The following is a 21,702-nucleotide window of genomic DNA, read 5'->3' on the forward strand; positions in this document are numbered from 1 at the left end:
CTAAGCAATGTCACATGAGTGTGCACTAACCAAATAGGAACTACAAACAGTAGTAGTTCTTTCGCTAGAGATCTACATCAATGCGTCTTATTTTTCCTCGTTTTGTTCAGCTACAAGAAACAAATATTGAGGAAGCCACACGAAGAATAATGATAATTAGGTTACCAAGTTCTTTGGAAGCTTCTAAACTCAAATGGGATAGTTACAAAAATTTCTATTCTAGGATGTGATATATAATGCTTCACCTTGCTCACTGTTGATTAATTTTATTATCTTGGAGCTAAAATATTTACGAAATGGATTAACAAAATGCACCAAACTTTTTTTTTTTGGGGTTAAAAGACCGAGAATATATATATATATCAAACTAGCTAATACACACTAAAATCAGATATGAGCTTCCATTCATGTTGTGCATGGTGTATTACATAACTGGCAACATTGTGCTTCAAATCTATGCACCAACACATATTCTACCCTCCATAAGATGCTATTAATACTACAAAATCCGTGCTTAGTGGAATTCTTACTACTCATAATTAATGGCATTTACTTATTAAATCTAAAAAGATGTATGTTAATATTGTTGGTGTCATTTATAAAATTCTCATCCTAGAAGGATATACTCTCACACTGTACGGAAAATGGAGTATGGAATTGTTGGATGTTTTCTAGGTTTTAGGCTTGTCCTTCAAACTGTCTCAATCTAATCCAGAGAGTTGGATGAAGCAGTACTCCAACAAATATCTTAAACGTTATTAATAAAGGAATATCCCAAGTTGCACAGGTAAGGAAACTAGAAAAACCCTAAATCCTAAAACTTTAAAAAACCTTAAATGTGAGAGAACCCTTTGAAACCCTAACTCTTGTCCTCTCTGTATCTATTTGTCTTCATGTTTATGAAATTGTGGCTTGATACAATGAACATGATCAACATTACTCAATATTATTTTGTTTGGGTTTATTTGGCGTTTGGTGGATTAGGTGTTTAGTCATTGCTGAAATGTGGTCCCCAACTGACAAAGCTGTGTGTTAAAGAAAATTAAACCCTAAACCTAAAAAAATTTACTTTAACCAATCTGGTCAACATCCCCACTCATACAAAATATATACTAATTAGATGTGGACTCCCAACTCTATTAATGTAGACTTCATAACAGTATATGTTCTGTATCGGCGACGGCGTTAAAGCTAGGGCCTGCCCTAAACAAAGTTGAGATGGAGAGAGATTTAGCATTGCTATGTAGATGAACTCTAAATTAAACACTGTTTAGATTGGTAATTCATAGAATTAATAAACATATATGACTAGATTGCTCATGCAGGTGATGGAGATTTAAAAAAAAAAAAAAAATCTGAGTGTGTATATAGACAAACCGTAAGCAAATTCCTATATCAGCTTCATATTTATCAATCAAAAGTTGACATGATAGTGATTTACTAACCTTTTGCAGTCCGTCTTGTTGCGCGACGATGCTGGGAAGAATTAATGCTTAATCATCACTATTTTTCCAGATAAAGAACACTAAGATCAAATTAAAAACCCAAATTTCCACTCCCTAATCTCACATACTAACTAATATGAATTTGTTGACAATTGCAAACTATGTAATTCAGGGAAAAAAAGAGCAAAGATTCACAAATCTAAGATGTGTTATAAAAAGCACGCAGATAAAAAATTAAAAAGGTAAGAATCCATAAACCATAATCTTCTTCATTAACAAATTTAAATCATAGTGCTTTCTAGTGATCCCTTAAGCCTTAAAAAGGCTTTGAGCTGAAGCTATTATACTCCTTTCAATCACATTGACTTTCTTGGAGTAGGAGCTACAGCTAGAGCATGATTGCTTGGTTGGGGCAGCAATTTCTATAAGAAAATGGTATTCATGCTTCTCTTTCATTGTCTCTAACCCTGTCTTGGTTAGCTCTTTCTACTTCTAGTTCTCTATATCTGTGCAAATACCTTCTTATTGGCCCGGAATAGTCATCGAAACCTAGTGCTTCCAGTGCCCAGCAAACATCATCTCCATTCACAGTCTTGCGCCTTTCCTTTCTGCACTTATCAGATGCCTCACTGGTGACAAAGCTAATGAACTCAGACACACATTCTTGCATAGTTTCCTTGGCTTCCTTTGAGATTTTTGCATTGAGTGGCAAACTTTGCTTCATGATCCTGCCAACGTTGGCTATTGGAAGCAACCGCTCTTGCTCTTTGATGTTATTATTATCTTCATTTGGATCACTAGCTCCAACATTATCGTCCATTTTCTAGTATAGAATTTGTCCTCGACAGAGAGTTATGGACTATGGTCCTTTCGGATGTCAAAAGGTCCCTTTATATACATATACACATAAAAAGCTGTAACTTATGTCTTCTTGTTTAAAATGACATGTGGCTATGCCAACCACATCAGCATCCATATGGTGGGCCTCTTGCTTGAGCTCCATCACAAAATACCATGAAATTTTTTGAAATGTTAGACCAAGTCTCAAGTAATACCAGAGACACCCAAAAATTTCCAACCTTTTCTTTTCTTTTTCATTACCTGTTGAACGGATAGGTTTCAATGGGTACAACGTCACTTTCATTAAAATAAAAAAAAAAAAATTATTTAGTCATATTTTTGGAGTACATTAACATAATATTTCATAATCTCACATAAATAGCAGATTCAATCATGAATTTAAATTAGGAAGACCTAAAATTTACATGAGAGGATAGAGTAGTAAATAATTACTCCTTTTATCGCCACGTATTATTGATTTTACTATTATGAGTAATACTACAGTCATAAATTATTTTGTAATATTTTAACAAATTATTGATGTGACCAACTTTTCATTGGTTTTCATCCAGGCTCACCGTTAATATTAATTTTTCTTTTACTAATAATCATTTATCACATCAACAATTTGTAAAAAAACTTGTCTCTCGCATTACTCTACTTTTATTCACTTGCATCAAGAAAATTATTTACATCAACATAACGCTTCATCTTCTCACATAAATTATGAATTCTAGCATAAAATTAAATTAGGGAGTCCTAACATTCACATAAGAGGAGGAATCAGTAAATAATCACTTCTTTTTATCTGCACATATTATTTATACTACTTTTATTGTATAATGATCACTACATATCATTTATTTGGCTAAGTCCACCCCCACAGTGACAACAACATACAAGAATATACCTTATGAGTAATTTATGATTCAACTGCGTTCTGCGTGTAACAATTAATGGATGCTGAGAGGGCTTTGTAATCTTTCAAAATGACCTAAAGGCTCCAAGATATACAGGAGTCATTAACTTGATGAGTTTTGGTAAAGTTCACTAATGAGCTCAGACAAATCAGCATGCTTAGAATAATGAAAAGGCGCGACTTTTGTAAATGCATCATGTCGTGGCATGGAACCAACAATCCGTGCCTTTAAAAAAGGTTTAAAATTTTAAAGAGAGAAAAAAAAAAGAAAAAAAAAAGAAAGAGAGCTAATTAATTATTAATTGCATAATTTTGCTGAGATTTCGTCATTCTATGCGTCAGCAAAGTATTTCTTTTTATAATTTAATAATGTAGGGTTATAATTTGAATTATTAGTCATTTGAATCCGTACATGTAATGCTACAAAGGCATGGCAAACTGTCCAAGAGCTCAAAAAACTGCTGACACTTTCCACTTCAGTCACATATTGAAAAGTCAGAATAGGATATTGGCATATCCACTTTCACGATGAGTTGGTTTCATTTTTCTAGTTAAATCAAATAATTTTGCACTTAGCTATAATCTATTGTAAAAGCACTGAATATTTGACATAGTTATTGCCCCTGAGATCATCATATGCTTCGTAAATAATTGCTTGATGCTACCATTTGGCTTATAGAGGTTGATTTTCATTTTTCAAAAAATAAAAAAAAACAGTCAACAGAGTTTGAATCATCAAAAGTTCTTACTTGTCACTACTATATATTTGCCTGCTTTTTCGGCAAAACAAATGGAGGGTTGGTGAGATTTTAGGTATGATATTAAGTTGGAAATTGGAATAGAATCATTTCCATATTTTACGATTAAAATTTTATTTGTAATAACTAATAATGTATATTGTGTCTTTTTTTTTTTTTTTTTGAGAATAGACGATAGTAGATTTTATTCAATATCAAGTTGTACAATGGGAAAGAGAAATGAGGGGCATTCTTCTATCCAAACAATGGCCTCCTCATTTTCTTTTGCAACACTAGCAAGAGCTAGAGCAGCACGATTACATTTTAAAGGAACAGAAACAAAGGATATATCAACAAAATGTTCACAAATTAGCTTAATATCCTCCAAAATCCAAGCTACTTCAAGGGAACAAGTCCTATCTGAGTTAAGAAGATCCACCAATTCAGCAAAGTTGCTTTCAGCAGTGATCTTGGTGAAGCTGATTTTTTGACAAAAAAGAAGTGCAATCCGTACCACAGAAGCTGCTGTCCAGAGAGCATTCAGCTCTTTCCTTGCTTGTTCACATGCTGCTGCCATTACCTCCCCCTTTGAATTCCGAATAAGCAGCCCCACACCAACAAAAGAAGAAGACTTAGACTGAGAAATAGCAATATTTAGCTTGAACACTGAATCAATGGAAGGAGGAGACCACCTACAGACCCGTGCTGCTGAAGAGACCAAATGTTTCTTGTTTACCTCCATAAATTCCAGTGTATAAATAGAAGCTCTAGACCACAGGCCATCTGGTTTAGGATTAGAATTTTCAAAAACAACTTTGTTACGGCAATTCCAGATCATCCAAAATGCCACACATAAAATCTCAAACTCAGGGGATTGCAATTTTTTAATGGCAGCATCTATAATGTCAATAAACTGAGTGTGCAGAGGGAAGCTGAAAGAGTTCCTAAAAGGAGCTTCAAGCCAAACGGCCTGAGCAAAGGAACATTCCCATAAAAGGTGGCTGCATGACTCAGCTGCATCATTACATAAGACACAAGAAAATGAGTTAGAAATCTTCCTGTCAAAAAGCTTGGTTCGAAGAGGCAGACTATCTTTACAAGCTCTCCAAATAAAACATTTGATCTTGGGTGGAATCAAAGAAGACCACACACTATTCCAGAATGAGTTAAACCGGCTAGTACTAGAAGATGAAGCTCCATTTCTAGTCGCCGCCTCCTCAATCTCTTTTTGAAGAAAATAAGCACTACGGACTGTGAATGTGCCTGCCCTGTTTTTTGTCCATATCAAAGAATCTGATGGTTGTCTAATGCTCAAAGGAATAGATTTAATAATCTCAGCCTCAAAGGAAAAGAAAATAGAATCTATAAAGAATGTCTTCCACCTTGGTTGGAATGAAGAAAGATCAATTAAATCTGAAACTCGTGCTGTTGGAGGCAAAATGGAACGAGGGGAAATAATTTTCTAGTTACACTCCATAGGCAGCCACTTATCTTGCCATATACTGATCAAAGTTCCATTGCCAACTCTCCACCGGCTGCCTTGAAGCAAGAGATCACGACATTGAGCAATACTGCGCCAAGCATAAGAAGAATGAGATGGGATAGATGCTTCCAAAAAAGATTCATTTGGAAAATATTTAGACTTGAAAACTTTGTAGAAAAGAGATTCATGACAATGTAGAAGTCTCCAGCCCTGTTTAGCAAGCAAAGCAATATTAAAACATCTCAAATCTCTGAAACCCATCCCCCCATCTTTCTTTGCAAAACAAAGTTGTTTCCAACTTAACCAATGTATCTTCTTTTCCTCCCCCTGCTGCCCCCACTAGAATTGACCCATCATGGAATTGAGGTCATTGCAAAGACCCAATGGGAGTAAGAAACAATGCATAGCATATACAGGGATTGCTTGAGCGACTGACTTGATCAACACCTCTTTCCCCGCTTGTGATAAGAGCTTGCCTTTCCAACCATTGAGTTTAGATTGAACTTTGAGCTTGATATCGGCAAAAGCTTGCTTCTTTCCTCTGCCAATGATGGGAGGCAGACCAAGATACTTTTCAAAAGGCTCTGAGGATGTGGCATTCAAGAAAGTTCTAATGGCCACCCTGGTTTCCAGCGAGGTATTTTTGCTGAAAAATATGGAAGTTTTATCACAATTAACTTTCTGTCCAGATGCCAATTCATATGTGCAAAGAATCTCCTTAATAACCTGGCATTCTTCCATGGAAGCATTACAAAATAATAGACTATCGTCGGCAAAAAGCAGATGAGTAATCCTGGGAGCATTCCGAGATATCCTAATACCATGCAATCTGTTGGTCTGAGCTGCATTCCTAATTAGTGCAGTAAAACCTTCAGAGCAAAGCAGAAATAAATGAGGAGAAAGAGGATCCCCTTGTCGAATGCCTCTAGAAGGTTTAATATAACCTGAAGCCACACCATTCATAATGACTGAATATGAAACTGAAGAAATTCCAACCATCACTAAATTCACCCATCGGGGATGAAAACCCATTTTAAACATCAAAGCTTCGAGATAATCCCATTCCACTCTATCGTATGCCTTACTCATATCAAGCTTGAGAGCCATATGAGTTGTGTTACCCCACCGTTTGGTCTTCATGTAATGTAAAGTTTCAAAGGAGATGAGAATATTATCTGTGATAAGTTTGTTAGACACAAACGCACTCTGACAATCAGAGATAATCGTCCCTAATATCTTCTTCAGTCTGTTAGCCAAGACCTTCGAAACAATCTTGAAAATTACATTACAAAGACTAATAGGCCGAAAATGAGACATAGATTCAGCATTTTTCTTCTTAGGGATAAGAGTAATATGAGTGAGGTTAATACTACTTAACATACTCCCTGAATTGAGACAATCCATAACGCCTCTCCAGTAACATCAACCTACAATATGCCAATAATGCCGAAAAAGTGGATTCATACCATCTGGGAGTGCTTTCGTGGGATGCATCTGAAAGAGAGCTGTCTTTACTTCATCATCAGAGAATTCTTCAAGTAAATCACTGTTCATTTCTGGAGTAACCACCCGATCCATATGTTGGATAACTTGTTGAAAGGAGCTGGAAGAAACAGATGTAAAAATACCCTGAAAATATTGAATTGCCAATGCTTCCAAATCTGCCTGCTGTGAAACCCAATTGCCATTAGAATCTTTAAGCTTTGAGATCTCATTCCTTCTTCTTCTATGAGAGGCTACTGCATGAAAAAATTTTGTATTGCGATCACCAGACTGTAGCCATGCCACCTTAGAACGTTGATGCCAATAAGCCTCTTCCTGACAAATCAATTCATTAAGCTCAGCTCTAGTTGCATTCCTCAGTTGAATTCTATGAGAGTCTGCTGGGATTAAGTGGCAGTCCGATTCTAGGCTAGAAAGAAGTTTCCTTTTTGCAGCGATAGATTTGAAAAGACCTCTAACATTCCTTCCTCCCCATTGAAGTAGAGCCACCCGAACAGCCTTGATTTTTTGTGAAAGACGATACATTGGAGTACCCCACTGAGGAATATCCCAACTTGATCGAATTACTGCTTCACATTCTGCATTTCTAGTCCATAAAGCCTCAAAACGAAAGAAACTATGCTTGGGACCCCTTGGAATTACTGGACTGGATGCCTTAATTTCAGTTAGCAAAGCTAAGTGGTCTGAGAATCCAAAAGGGATATGAAAAAGCTTAGATAGGGGGAATAAATTAAGCCATTCTTGATTATACAGTCCTCGATCTAACCTTTCATACACGAGATTACCCTGAAATCTGTTATTGCACCAAGTGAACTTTGGACCCTCAAAACCCAAGTCCAGTAAAGAGCAGTCATCAACAACCCGTTGGAATTCAATAATCTGAGTAAACGGTCTTGCACCCTTGCCCCAATACTCATCAGGATGAAGAATCTCATTAAAATCACCCATGAGAAGCCAAGGATAAGAACCAACAGAATGCAAATGACGTAAAAGATCCCAAGATTCCCACCTCTTTGCTGTCGCAGGGTGACCATAAAAACCAGTAAACCGCCATAGAGTACCCCCACTGTTCAGTAAAGCATCAATGTGGTGAGGAGAGAAAGTTTTAACTGTAACATCAATATGCTCATGCCAAAGCAGGGCTAAACCTCCTCCCAAACCTGTACGAGGAACCTCCACTCCTTGTGTCATCTCCAACTTCCTTTTCAAGTTAGCAAAACCATATTTATCAAGTTTAGTTTCACACAGAAATAAAACTTGGGGACCTTCTTCCATTGATAAACAACGAAGTTCAAGTACTGCCTCTGGGATCCCAAGCCCACGGCAGTTAAGGCTGAGAATTTTCATGGAAGAGAAGGGGGGGATTGAGTACCAACCCCAGTTAGAGGACAAAAAAAAAGGGTATCAGATGGATCAATGGCTTGTTTTTTCTGATGTAGATGCAGTTTTACAGAGTGATTAGGATCATAATGCCGTTTAGAACTCAACACCTTCAGACTGGGAGACTGATTTGGATTCAAAACCATATCATCCCGAATAATACGTTTCCAACTACGTAAAGAGTGTTTTGTTAAGTCTAAATTCTCCACAGATTCAAATGACGTGCTCATCTCAATATCTTCCCCAACTTTAGAGTAATTATCTTCAAGCTTTTCAAAATTATCTTCAGTTAGATGCCTACCAGAAGGCCTAAGTTGGCTAGACTTTGAGTTTGAAGAGAAGTCTATCAGGATCCCCCTATGAATTTCGGTTTTATCTCCAATATCCAGCTTGCTAGTAGATTCACCCCTATCTCTTCCTTTCAAATTCAAATCAGACTCTGAATTAGAGATTAAACCGGATCTCAAATTCGCCTCATCTCTTTGAGAATTCAAAATCTGATTCGGACTAGGAATCCTATCCATTTCCGGCTCACAAAAATTCAAATTACCTTCAGGGGGCATACCTGGCTCTGTTGGGTCATTGGCCCCAACCAACGGTATTAATTCAGTCGAAAGATGGCGGTGATGCAAGGATTCACCACGTTCCTTAGCCACCGAATGGACATCATCATCATCCTCTGTTCTTGTTTCTGAGTGAGCACGGCTTGAGTCATTTTTCCGCAATCCCCTTGGAGCCGTAGAGCGAAGCCAAGGTCCGAATTGAAAATCCTCATCATCTAAAGAAAAATGTCCAGTTTTCAATTGAGGGCATTCCCGATCTTGATGACCCAAAATTCCACAGCGGTAACAAAAGATAGGAAGCCTTTCATATTTAAACACAACCCATTCATCATCTTAATATTCAATATTTATCATTTTACCACGCATAAGTGGTTTGGTAATATCAATATTCACTCTAACCCGAAGAAATGGACCCCAAACAACTCCACTCTTAGGAGCATCAACAGTGATAAGCTCGCCCACCTCATTGGCTATCTTAACCCCCACTTCTCTGCTCATACTCTTAATAGGAATATTAAAGATACGAATCCAAAAGGCAGAATGAGTAAATGTGACTTTAGCTGGACTGACATCCCCAAAAAATCTTTTCATCAAAATAAGTTTTTTATCAAAGGACCAAGGGCCTTTGTCAAAAACGACCCCTAGATGTTCTTCTGAAACAAAAATAGCAATAAATAAATTTTTCCCAACCTCTTTGATGTTGACCCCATGAGATCCACGCCAAAGATTCGCACATGTTGACTTGAAGGCATCCTTGTTGAAATCTCTGTTAGTTTGCAATTTAAACAAAATGCTGAACTTGGCCTGCTGCTTAGACACAGCTACATCATGGGCTTCCACGGTCAGCACTCCTCTTTCTTCTGCAGATAACTTGAAACGTTTCCAAAGATCTTCCAAGGTTGCATCCATCCTGTCAGTAGAGGGGTGTAGGAAAGGGTAAAGAGTAAAGAAAAAAGAAATTTTTAGAAAAAATTGGGGATAAAAAACCCCTGACCCTTACTGCAATCTGGTAGAAATTAGATCAGAAGAGTTGAAAACTCACAAAGGAGTGAGTGTGTATCTTCTACTGTCAAAGACTACGAAGAGCCAGAGAGAGAGAAGTTTATATATTGTGTCATCTGTCTTAAAAAATAAATATAAAAGAAAAACATTGTATATTGTGTTATGTTATTTAAAAAATTTAAATCAAATTTAATTTTAGATTTATAGTATTTAACTTGAACTTTAAAATATATTTATATAAATAAATTGCGAACTGAATTGAGCTAATTTGAACTAATCTTGGGAATTATTCTACAAAATTGGCTTACATTTTTCTTTTTCCTTTAGAACAAGTTCAAACTCAATTATCATTGGCTAATGGCCTAACTTATCATTTTCACAAAAACCTGATATTTTCTTGAAAAAAAAAAATAGCACTTTTCTAATTTAAAATGAAAATTTTGGCAGGGAAAAAAAATTGTGTCCTTGTGTATGTTATTAATTCCCATGCCTTGAATGGAAAACAAAGTTGTGGCAAGCCAGACTGACTCTCAAGGATATAGTACCACATTACTTTCTACAGAAATGATTCTTCAAGCTTATAGTTCTAGGTTTCTCAAAAAAAAGCTTATAGTTCTAGTCTATAAATTCAATTTCCTAGTGCAGGCATTTGAGAAGTCATTCTCTTTCTTCTTAAACTGACCAATCATGTTATGGTTATCCCAAAAAGAATACTCTATAAAAATAAATTCGTCCATATTTTTTTAATATGAACAATTCCTCAATAATCTTGTTTTAAACTATTATTTCGATTGAACAAAGTTAATTTATAGTCATGATCATTATGGAACAGCACTAATCTACATCTTTAATATACCAATCTTGATTTTCAGACAACATTGTACCACCAGAAAATTGTATGATTATAGTACATTATAGTGGTCTGTACTACTGCGCACACTGCTAGCTTTTTGCTTCCATTAAAATCGAGAGCACTTAGATTCAAGTAGCCCTACTATCTGGGGCAAATGAAAGTATGGTGGAAGCAATTATAAACTAAGCCTGAATGTAAATTGAAAACTAGTATAAAATAATACTACTAGGAGTGTGGATGCAAGTCTTTTGAGAATCTACCAAGCCAATAAAAATAGAAAGTACTTCTAGAATCTTGAGGAATATCCTGCTGTCTCCTTGCTATTTCGGCAAAGAATCTTATCATCCATCTTCCTATTAAATCTACTTTGAATGAGAAATTTTAGAATATAAAATTTCTCACAGTTTTCTAAAATGTTAACTTTTGATTAAATTATGAGTAATATTTATGTACAGTATTTATGTGTTATTTCTTTGGTTCTTCTCTTAAGATTCAGCTACATGGTTGTACTAAATTAAAAAATATACTTTGATCTCATAAGAAAAAAGCCACAGAACTAAATTTTAAGAGGGAAATTTAAGAAACAACACTAATGTGATGTACCTACATTTTGTTCTTAAATTATATCTTCACATTTACATTAATATATTACTAATATCATTTTATGTATAGAAAATGTTTAAACATGTCACCTCAACAATTGTAAAAAAATTATTAAATATTGTCTTTAAGATTTATTGAATTTGAATTTCAAACATAATCAAATCCTCATTGAAGGCAACACCAAGTAAGTTGAGCGGGATGCTACTTCCCCATTCCTTAAGTACATGGGGGGAGCACAGGAGCCTCGGTTTGAGCCCGAAAAAGAACGGGGCATTTATGTAATAATATTTCTAATGAATTCAAAAAAAAAAAAAATTCATCATTGATGGCCATGGAAGAGCAACTCCCTTCTGGAAATTGGCATTGGCCCACTAGGATCAATAGGACAAAAAGCTTGAAGATTTTCATTATAATTCCAACAGTTGAAAAGAAAAGGATTAAGTGGCCAATCAGGCAATCGCCTTGTTTAAACCCCAACGGATCTTCCGGGTTTCTGATACCTTTGGTGGAGACTAAAAGCATCTTGAAGTAGCTGATGACCAATTAAATATTCTATGGTCAATTTTCATTTTTGTTTGGATCCTTTTAGAAGTGGATTGATTTAGGTTTACCAAAAAAAAATCAATTATCAAAATATGTTTGAAGTGACGAATGTTATAGGTTGAACATGCATTTGCTGTCCAAAGTTTGTGCTCTAGCTACTGCACATATTGGGTGTATCAATAATCAAATTCAACCCTTTTGTATAGCCGGCTTGAACCGAAAAGCCTTACATGTTCAAATGCAGCAAGACACTATTAGAGGACAGTAGATTCTATTTCATTTTGTAATAGAAATTGGCTCCTTTATATACATACTCACTAACTAATATAATCACTTAAGGCAAGTCTAGAAGTGCTTTCTTCTACTTTTTTCACTCATTAATAAACTCGATGCAATGAAACTAAAAGGAATGGATAGCCCCAAAATTAGGCTCTCAAACATTTGTAAGGAACTAAGGATGGAAAAGTTATTGTTCATGTCTCTAAGTTGTTGTTATTTGGACAATTTCCAAGGTGCTCCAGTTGTAAAAGAACGGATCGGGCCATATGTTTGTGTTGGTTCGATAACAATGCCATTGTCGAACATGTGTTGGGTCAACTAGTGGAGGCTGGTGGCTACAGCAGCGAATAGAAGCGAGTGAAGGTGGAGGCTTATGACAACAGTGAATAAGATCTAGGGTTATTTGGGTACAAGGGAGGAGATGAGATATTTTGTGTTAGTGGGTTTGACATGTGAGATTTTTTTTTTTGATATATATATACTAAGTATTTTAACACACACACGGGAAGAGGAGAAAATATCTTAAAAAAACTGACAATTGTGTATAACCAAAATGACCTAAATCTTTTTCTTTAGATGGCATTTTATTATTGGACAAGATTAAATATTTGTCTATCCTATGTTCCTATTTTAGCATTAATAATTTGTCGTGTCTAACTTGGAAGGATGGCAATTGAATGGGAAGGGGTCAAATCAGGGGTGCTTCATCCCTGCCCCATCCCCTCTTCGTGGCAAGAAAAATGCCCCATGAGGCAAGTTAGGTATTGAGAGTATATGTTGCTTTCTCTAATGAGGTGTTTTCAATATTCAAATTAAAGAGATGAAATAGAAAGGGAATGAATAATTAAGAGGGTACTAGAGGGTGGGAAATTAACTACTTTGGGGATGGTAATGAAATATATAAAACAAATAAATTATAAATAGGGTATGAAAAAAAAATTAGATTTTATATATACATAATCTAAATATATATTAAATAAAAACACATAAAAACACATTTAGGAAAAGATGGGTAGTGCGAACAAAACCCGTCTCCACCCCGTCACCTTTTCGCAGTGAGAAAACCCATGCTGGGCTAGATGAGTAAAGCATTTTGCTATCCCTAACCTAGACCATTACATTTTTAAAAAATAATAATAATTAAGTGAGAAAACCCATGTGGGACTAGATGAGTAAAGCATTTTGCTATCCCTAACCTAGACCATTACTTTTAAAAACAAAAAAAAAATAACAACAACAAAAAACAAAACAAAATGACACACATGAGGTGAATGGGGAGCATAAAACTATTGGTCACATGCATGGTAAAAGAACTCTTTTTTAAAATTTAGGGTTATATAAAAAATAAATATTTTTAATAGTTTCTGGGTGAAAAATGATGTTTTTAAAATTTAAGAACAAAAAGTGTAATGATTTCAATAGTTTTTGGATGAACTAATTTTTTTTTTTAAATTTAGAAACGTAAAACAAAACTTCAAACAAATTTTTAGGGTAAAAACAATTTTTTTTCCCCTTATTTATTAACACCATGCAAACCCAGCTAACCATGTTCAAACCAAAAACAAATTCTCTCAATTTAAAGTGAGATTAAATATTATAAATTTAAAGGTGTATTTAGTGTTGTTTAATTTTATTTAAAATTTTAAAATGACATGATAATACATATACACTGTGTTGATCCTAAAAGTTATTGGCATTCTCTCCTTTTTTTTTTCTTTTCTTTTTTTATCAAAGTAAACAGAAGTAGTGAATTATTTACAAGAATATTACCTCGCCCTCTAGGCATTGAAATTAATTACTTGCCTATGTTGGTGAAGACTTGGTGTCATATTTCAAAAATATGGAGCATGAACTCTTTCATCTTGTCATATTCAAGACCCAACCATGCATTAATGCCTCCCCCATTTCTCTCACTTTTTCCATCAGAAAGAAGCAGCACAAACTCGTTGTTCCCACTAACCACAGGTCCACCGTGACCAGGCTTCCCAAACCCAACCCAAAGTCAAGCTCACTAAAAGGCAATTTCGACCAAGCTGAAACATTGAAGTTCCCTTTGCAAGTTGCAGGGATGCCTCTGTAAACCTCCAACCATCTCTGACCTCAATAGCTTCCATCACCTTCTCAACACAGAAACAGAATGGCTTCTCTACCAAATCAGCCACTTTTGAAGTGGCATGTGCTGTAATCATAGCATTCCCTGCAAACCCATTTGGCAGTGTTGGTAGATATTTTAGACCTTATGTCCACTGCAAAAAGAACTGTTGAGAGTTTATCTGAGTTTGTGAAAATAGCCCTTGTTCTTGCTCTCCAAAGGTGAGCTACAATATTTTCAAAGCTTGAGCATTCATTATTCATGGCTTTTCCTTTGAGTGCGGTAATCATTTTAGGTGTAAATGAGAGAACTTTGTGAATGTATTCTTTTGAAAAAATCAATGGAGATGGGAACAGCTGGCTAGGTGCAGTGAATGATGAGGCAAGAGACGAATTGACGAAATATCCTTTAGCTTTACATATATTCCTTATTTCTTACGTGAGCATTTGATTTGAGGTGGGTTTTTTGCTTTTAAACATGTTCTGTCATATATTGTATAACACTTAGCTTCTTATGCCTTCACCTCTGCATATAGAGGAAAGATTCTGAAACATTTCACTAGCTGACCTTCCATCAAGAATTCAATGATTTGTTACAAAGCATCCACATTCAAACCTTGCTGGGACCTCAAAGTTGCCTAAGGATCTAAAAGGACTCGCTTATTTTAATAGAAAAATTATAATTTGACCTAGCTAAAATTAGGGTTGCGCATAGATTGGATTCGAGGATTTTCAAGCTACCCAACTTCCCCAAGTTGAGAAATCTTCAACCTAACTCATTCTAACTATTTGGTTAGGTTGAGACCATTTTTGTGGGCATAATAAAAAATTCATTGAATTCATTTAAACTCATTATTCAATAAATTACTATAATTTACACAAATAAACCTAAAACTCAAAAGTATTAAATAAAATTAAGTCTCAAGATACCAAAATAAATCAAATCAGCTAGTTTAAACAAAGTTTCAAAATTAAAAATAAATTAAACTGACACAATTAAAACACATATTTTTAACCATCAATAACTTGGGTTGGGTCGGGTCAAATTTCTCTGGTTGATTATTTTACGAACCTGAACTAACCCAATTTATCAATCCACAAAAAACCACCATGAGGTATCAAATTCAGTTGAGTTGAATGTTTGGATTGGTAGGTTGAACACACACCCCAACTACTACCTAATTGTTTGGAAAATAACTAAAGGAAAGCATTTCCCCGGATGGTGAAAAGTGATGTTCGGGCTAGGCTTTTGGATAGGCCAGGCCGATAAACTAAATGATGAAATGTTGGATTTGGAAGAAAGAGTTTTCCAATATCCTTCAACCTAAGCCTAGTCTAGAGGTGGCAGTGACAAACAAAGCTTCAACCTCCCAATCTCATGGTTGAACTTGAGCCTGCCAGCCATGAAAATATGAAATACTAAAGAACTAAGAGCACATCAGTCACTGCTTGCGTCACTCTTTGAGAGATATTCAATTTGAAGAGCTCTTGTCTGGATGTACTTCAAAAAGGCAAACTGTTTCAACAGGAAAAGTTACTGACAGGTCAATGTTTGATAGAAAAATTGTTTCCGTTGGTTCTGAGCGGTTGTTTCCGAAAAAGTAAGGAGTGTTTGGTAAATACGTTTAAATAACCGTTTTTAATTTTTTTTTAAATATAAATAAGTAAAAAAGTGTATAAAAATATGTGTAATATTATTTAAAAACTAAAAATATGTATTTAAACACATATATCAAACGGCTCTTCTTTTACCACATCTTCATTGGTTGTGAGAATAATGATGTCCTTGGAGAGAGCTCACATAACCTTTTGAGATCAACAAGATGATTGGTTGTGTGTGATTGTTATATTTTAAGTTATAGTGGTGGAAGATCTAAAATGTAGGGTTTAGAGATTTGTGAAGATATGGATTAGAAAAGCATGACTAGTGGGTTTTTAAGAGTGGGTCCTCACTCCTCACTGATTGGTTAAAGAAGGCTATGTTTAATGTTGTAAATAACTGCACAATATTCACCATTCATGGAACCTAAAATGAAGGCATGAGATTTTCGTTTCTTTTTATGCATTTGCAGAATTGCAGCCACTAACGAACATGTTTATACTTCTCTTTCACACACTCACACACACAGTTGGTTTGAGACATTCATTTGATTTTTTTTTTTTTTATAAAAAAAACAACAACAACAACAACAATATTATAATACACTTATTTTCATTCTCAATTTTACAATTTGCTGAACTATTTTAATGTGAATGATGGAGAAAAAACATTAGGTCTATGAAAAAAATGGTGAGCAGAAAATTGACCGCATTCAACTACTTCAACATAATATTAAACTGGGTGTGTACTTAAATATATTGTTTAAAAAATAAGTTCAATAGAAATACAATTATAAGGTAGAGTTTTATAACATAAACAAATAGCCTGAATAAGCTGCAAAGTGCAAACCAAACACACACACACACAGAGGGGGGGCGGGGGGCACCTGATTGATTCAAACGTCATTTTGTCAAGATATTTTTAGAGTCATAGGCTCATAGCTATATCCATAAATCAAAGTATAATAATGATGCTAAGGCAAAAAAGGGGGATCGTACACAACTATGTGGCCCTCTTTTTTGTCATATTTTTTTGTTACTTTATAGTTTTTATATTAATTGTTTGAGGCATATAGGTATAGGCATAGCCATATTGCCAACGTTTATTATTATGATTATTATTATTATTTGAATTGATTCTCACACACTCTATTACTGTACATATCACATAATCATCATTCATTATTTCACATTTTAAATGTAGCTACTATTACAAAATGTGAACATGTTGCCAGAAATTATAAATGTTTTGTGTACAGGAGAGCATGAAACATTTTCCCCTTTATTATTATTTTTTTGTCTGGGTGAAACTAAAAAAAAAAAGTACATAATCTAAGTTGTTCTATGTTGGAGTCCGGGCTCTTATCTTAGGCCCATCGTATCTTAATTGGTTTGTCAGAAAGCCCAGGCCCAACACAGCTGCCTACTACAAATCAGCCCAACGTTTTAAACAAACAAGCCCAACGTTACCTAGGGCCTATCGCATATAAGCAAATAGTTAACAGCGAATAAGTTTAGACAAACACTACTCCATGCGTTTGGATTTAGTTCTTTTGTTGAAAGCTTTTTAAAGCATAAATAATTGTTATTTTTGTTTCACATAGATTATCAAACCATCTTTTTCTTTGGCTTTGCTTGGACAACCCAATTTCATCACATTACTCTTATTCTTTCTTCTTCTTCTTCTTTTTTTTTTTTTGATAGGTACTCTTATTCTTATTATATTAACAAAAAAGTTAGCATATTTGTTTAAGGTTACTTTTAATCTCACCTCATCTTCAAGTAAATAAGTTAATAGCAAATAAGTGTAGTCAAACACACTAGTAGCATTTGAATGTAGTATTTTTTTTTTTTTTTGGGTTGAAAGTTGCTCAAAATTACACAAAAACAAAGAAATTAAAAAGTTAAAAGAAAAACTTGTTTATGACAGGAGGTTTTGCAACTTCCAAGAGTGACAAGCAATACCTTTGTTTGGAGTTGTTTATCAAAACATCTTTTGTTTCGTTTCATTTTTTTTTTATGGGATTTTGTTTCGTTTCATTGATCAACCCAATTGCTTTATATTAACAAAAGAGTTTTTTTTTTTTTTTTTGAGAATCCATACCAAGCATATTATTAATCAAGGCTTTGGAAGTCAACCTGAAGTACATCTGCAAGTTCTGGTGGTACATCTTCCATCCAGACTTGTAAAAAAGGGGAAATGATTGCTCGTCTCGCAAGTGAGTGAGTTGCAGTATTGCATTGTCTACGTACATGTGTATACCTTACATCTGAAAAACTAGAGGCTAAATACCGTATATCCTGAGCAATGTGTCCAAAGTGCGCTAGGGTGTGTGAACCAGTCTTGAGAGCAGTGATGAGGGTCTAAGAGTCTCCTTCCAGCACTACTCTGGTGAAATCAATTTCCTGCGCTGAGATTAATGCTCTTCTTGCTGCCAATGCTTCCACTTCAATGACTGACGAGGGAAGGGGAATTTGTTTAGAAAGGGGCACCATAACCTGCCCACATCCATTCCGAATAACAGCTCCTATCCCTGCACAATTATTTGCCTGAAAAAGCGCCCCATCAAAGTTTATTTTGTAGTGATTATTATTTGGTGGTTGCCATCGTCCTGGTGTTCTTTGCATAGCAGAAGTCGTTGTGGTGTTGTGCATAACAAATTCCCTCAGTCTGTCTTTGGCCTGTGAGAATAGCTGTCCAAGTATGCCACAAGTTTTCCCAATCCGAAGGTCATTCCTCCTCTTCCACACTACCCATACCACCATAGAGAAAATCGTCGGCTCTCTATTCTCTGTAAAAATACTGCCTATTAGATCAAGAAAGGAAGTCATTTGCCTTAAACTACTATGGTTCCATAAAGGATTGAGGGCCCATACTTCTTCAAGTTTCGGGCAACAATAAAGAGCATGGAGTACATCTTCTTGCTACCCCTAACAGATTTCACAACAGTCATCTACAATAACTTTTCTCCTCACCAAGCTCATCTTCGTAGGTAATGAATTTCTGGCTGTTCTCCATATCAGGTGCTTAACCTTACTCAAGACTGACAAACTCCAAATTGATTGCCAAAGTGGTTTCAAGTTCTCATAATCTGATTGCCCTGGTCTACTGTATGCCTCTTCAAGTTGCAGAAATTTATAAATCGATTTTACTGAGTACTCTCCATTCGGGTTGTGTGGCCAAATTAATTCATCTGGCTGATTTGTGTGGCAGAGGGGTATCGTGCTCACCATAGCTGCTTCAAACCCCATAAAGTTTAATTCTAGCACATCCATCTTCCAGCACCTTTGGTTTTGATCAATGAGGTTGCAAACCTTTGCTGCTGGCCCCATGTTCCTCCTTGGTGACAGAATTTTTGGTGAGTGCTTGAGGGGCAGCCATCTATCACCCCATATGTTCACTGATTTCCCATCCCCTATTCTCCATATTGCCCCTCTCCGGATCACCTCCCTCCTTCTAAGGATGCTTTTCCAGGCATAAGAGGCTGAACTTGGGGTGGCTACTTCCATGACCGAACAGTTAGGGAAGAACTTAGCTTTGAACACTCGGTAAAACAGTGAAGTTTTGTCATGCAGCAAACGCCATGTTTGTTTAGCGAGCAATGCATCATTAAAGTGAGATAAATCTTTAAAGCCTAAACCACCTTGTGATTTTGGCTTACATAAATCTTCCCACCTTATCCAATATACTTTACGTCTATCCCCCTTTTGTCCCCAATAGAAACATCGAATTAGAGCTTCAATATCATGACACAAACCACTTGGTAATTTGAAGCATGACATGGTATAAGTAGGTAGCATTTGGGCCACTGCCTTGATCAAGATTTCCCTCCCCGCTTGAGATAATAGCTTTCCTTCCCAACCTTGGAGTTTCTCCCATACTTGCTGCTTTATTTTATCAAAGCTTTCCTTCTTCTTTCTACCAATAAAACTCGGAAGACCCAAGTATTTCTCATATTGCTGGACAACGGGTACACCAAGAGCATCCTTGATAGCATTTTGCACTCCTTGAGATGTGGATTTGCTAAAAAATAGAGTTGTTTTATCTCTATTGATTTGTTGGCCTGATGCTCTTTCATAAATGGCAACGATCTCCAACAACTTTGCACATTCATCCGTCTTAGACTTGCAAAAAATAAGGCTATCATCTGCAAAAAGGAGGTGTGTTAGTTTAGGTCCGTTTCGGCAAATTGAGACACCCCTTATACCTCCCTCATACTTCGCCTTTCTAAGTAGGCTATGAAAACCCTCAGTACATAGCAAGAATAAATATGGGGAGAGAGGGTCACCTTGGCATAACCCCCTAGTTGGTGTGATCTTCCCATGTGGCTCACCATTAATCAACACCGAGTAAGTGACTGAGGAAATGCATTGCATCATGAGTTGGACCCAAGTATCATCAAAACCCATTTTTTTCATCAGTCTCTCCATATATGGCCATTTTACCCTATCATAGGCCTTACTCATATCCAGTTTGAGTGCCATATAGCCTACCTCTCCCGAGCTATGGTTTCTCATGTAATGAAGCGTTTCAAAGGCCACCATTATATTATTTGAGATCAACCTGTCCGTCATGAAGGCGCTTTGTTGCTCAGAGGCTATCTGTGGTAAAAAAAATTTCAATCTGTTCGCCAACACTTTTGGAGAAAATTCTATACAATACATTGCAAAGACAAATACGGCGATATTGAAAGATAAATTCCGGGTTTTTTACTTTGGGGATTAAAGTAATAAAGGAATGACATAATAATTCAGGGAGGGTACCCGAATTTAAGTAGGATAAAATAGCTTCAATTACATCACTACCTACCAAGGACCAATAATTTTGGTAGAAAAGAGGCGGCATTCCGTCCGGGCCCGGTGATTTCAATGGAGCTATCTGTTTAAGAGCTACTTCAACCTCATCAGCGGTGAATTCCCGAATCAGTTGTTGGTTCATCTCCGTGTATACTACCTGTGGAATCTGCTCAATAATTTCCTCAAATCTGTCCGGGCTTGAAGTAGTAAACAAATCTTGATAAAACTACAAAATGGATTCAGCAATTTGGCCAAGATGTGTATTCCACTGTCCCTCATGATTAAACAGCCCCTTAATGTAATTTTTTCGCCTTCGTTGTGATGCCTTACTGTGAAAAAATGCAGTGTTTCGATCCCCATCTTTTAACCATTGCACTCTAGCTCGTTGCCTCCACAATTTTGCTTCACGGTCCATGAGAGAATTTATCTCCTGCTCTAGCTTCTTTAATCAGTGCACTGATCCCCCATTAATGGCCACCCTCTCAGCTTGAGCCAGCTTCTTACACTTCTTCTCTAATTCTCTACGGATATTCCCAAAATTATTCTTACTCCATTTAGTCAATTCCTTTCCACATGTTTCAATTTTCTTCAAAATTTTCCTCCCACCCGATTCTGAGTATGATCCCTGCCACACCGCCTCAATAGTTTCCCCACATCCCCTTTCACTCATCCACATTTGCTCAAATCTGAATGGCCTCTGTTGTTTGCACTCCATCCCCTCTGGCACAATCCATAAAGCTTTATGATCCGAGGTGGTCACATCTAGGTGATAAATTTTTGTATCCGGAAATTTTGAGAACCAATCGTTAGTCGCCATCGCCATATCCAACCTCTCCCATACTGTATAATTGTCAAAGTGTTTATGCCAAGTGAACCTCGACCCCACATAGCCTAGGTCCATGAAGCCACACTCATCTATAATGTCCTGGAAATCTTGCATCTGCCCATGAGGCCTGATCCGACCCCCCAATTTTTTTGCTTGTTTTGCAACCTCATTAAAATCACCCGCACAAATCCATGGGGCAACACTTCGAGTTTTTAAACTTCGTAATCGCGCCCAAGCTT

General features: G+C 36.2%; 4 protein-coding genes and 1 pseudogene across 4 annotated transcripts; all 5 read right to left on the reverse strand.

The window, feature by feature from the left end:
- Window positions 1-1,439: 1,439 nt before the first annotated feature.
- Window positions 1,440-2,387, reverse strand: LOC142626250 (nuclear transcription factor Y subunit B-5-like). Its single transcript, XM_075800050.1, has one exon. It carries the CDS (start codon window positions 2,263-2,265, stop codon window positions 1,885-1,887), a length of 381 nt encoding a protein of 126 aa, XP_075656165.1. The 5' UTR covers window positions 2,266-2,387; the 3' UTR covers window positions 1,440-1,884.
- A 1,759-nt stretch (window positions 2,388-4,146) lies between these two features.
- Window positions 4,147-6,828, reverse strand: LOC142624852 (uncharacterized). The gene is made up of 3 exons (XM_075798589.1): window positions 5,839-6,828; window positions 5,438-5,634; window positions 4,147-5,323 (listed from the first exon to the last, which is right to left on the reverse strand). The coding sequence occupies exons 1-3, from the start codon at window positions 6,826-6,828 to the stop codon at window positions 4,147-4,149; spliced, it is 2,364 nt and encodes a 787-aa protein (XP_075654704.1).
- An 18-nt stretch (window positions 6,829-6,846) lies between these two features.
- LOC142624853 (uncharacterized) lies at window positions 6,847-8,274 on the reverse strand. Its single transcript, XM_075798590.1, has one exon. It carries the CDS (start codon window positions 8,272-8,274, stop codon window positions 6,847-6,849), a length of 1,428 nt encoding a protein of 475 aa, XP_075654705.1.
- Window positions 8,275-13,975: 5,701 nt separating this feature from the next.
- Window positions 13,976-18,095, reverse strand: LOC142624854 (acyltransferase GLAUCE-like; annotated as a pseudogene).
- Window positions 18,096-18,204: 109 nt separating this feature from the next.
- LOC142624855 (uncharacterized) lies at window positions 18,205-18,672 on the reverse strand. Its single transcript, XM_075798591.1, has one exon. The coding sequence runs from the start codon at window positions 18,670-18,672 to the stop codon at window positions 18,205-18,207; it is 468 nt and encodes a 155-aa protein (XP_075654706.1).
- Between the last annotated feature and the right edge of the window lie 3,030 nt (window positions 18,673-21,702).

The sequence above is a fragment of the Castanea sativa genome, chromosome 2, assembly GCF_040712315.1.
Source record: "Castanea sativa cultivar Marrone di Chiusa Pesio chromosome 2, ASM4071231v1".
NCBI classification, from domain to species: domain Eukaryota; kingdom Viridiplantae; phylum Streptophyta; class Magnoliopsida; order Fagales; family Fagaceae; genus Castanea; species Castanea sativa.

What these genes read in the sequence shown, in the direction of transcription:
- LOC142626250 (XM_075800050.1), bottom strand. Translation starts at nt 2,265, where the DNA reads ATGGACGATAATGTTGGAGCTAGTGATCCAAATGAAGATAATAATAAC.
- LOC142624852 (XM_075798589.1), bottom strand. Translation starts at nt 6,828, where the DNA reads ATGGATTGTCTCAATTCAGGGAGTATGTTAAGTAGTATTAACCTCACT. An exon ending in CAGTCGCTCAAGCAATCCCT is followed by an intron (nt 5,635 to 5,838) that starts GTATATGCTATG and finishes CTTGCTAAACAG; the next exon opens with GGCTGGAGACTTCTACATTG. An exon ending in GGAACTTTGATCAGTATATG is followed by an intron (nt 5,324 to 5,437) that starts GCAAGATAAGTG and finishes ATTCCAACCAAG; the next exon opens with GTGGAAGACATTCTTTATAG.
- LOC142624853 (XM_075798590.1), bottom strand. Translation starts at nt 8,274, where the DNA reads ATGAAAATTCTCAGCCTTAACTGCCGTGGGCTTGGGATCCCAGAGGCA.
- LOC142624855 (XM_075798591.1), bottom strand. Translation starts at nt 18,672, where the DNA reads ATGACTTCCTTTCTTGATCTAATAGGCAGTATTTTTACAGAGAATAGA.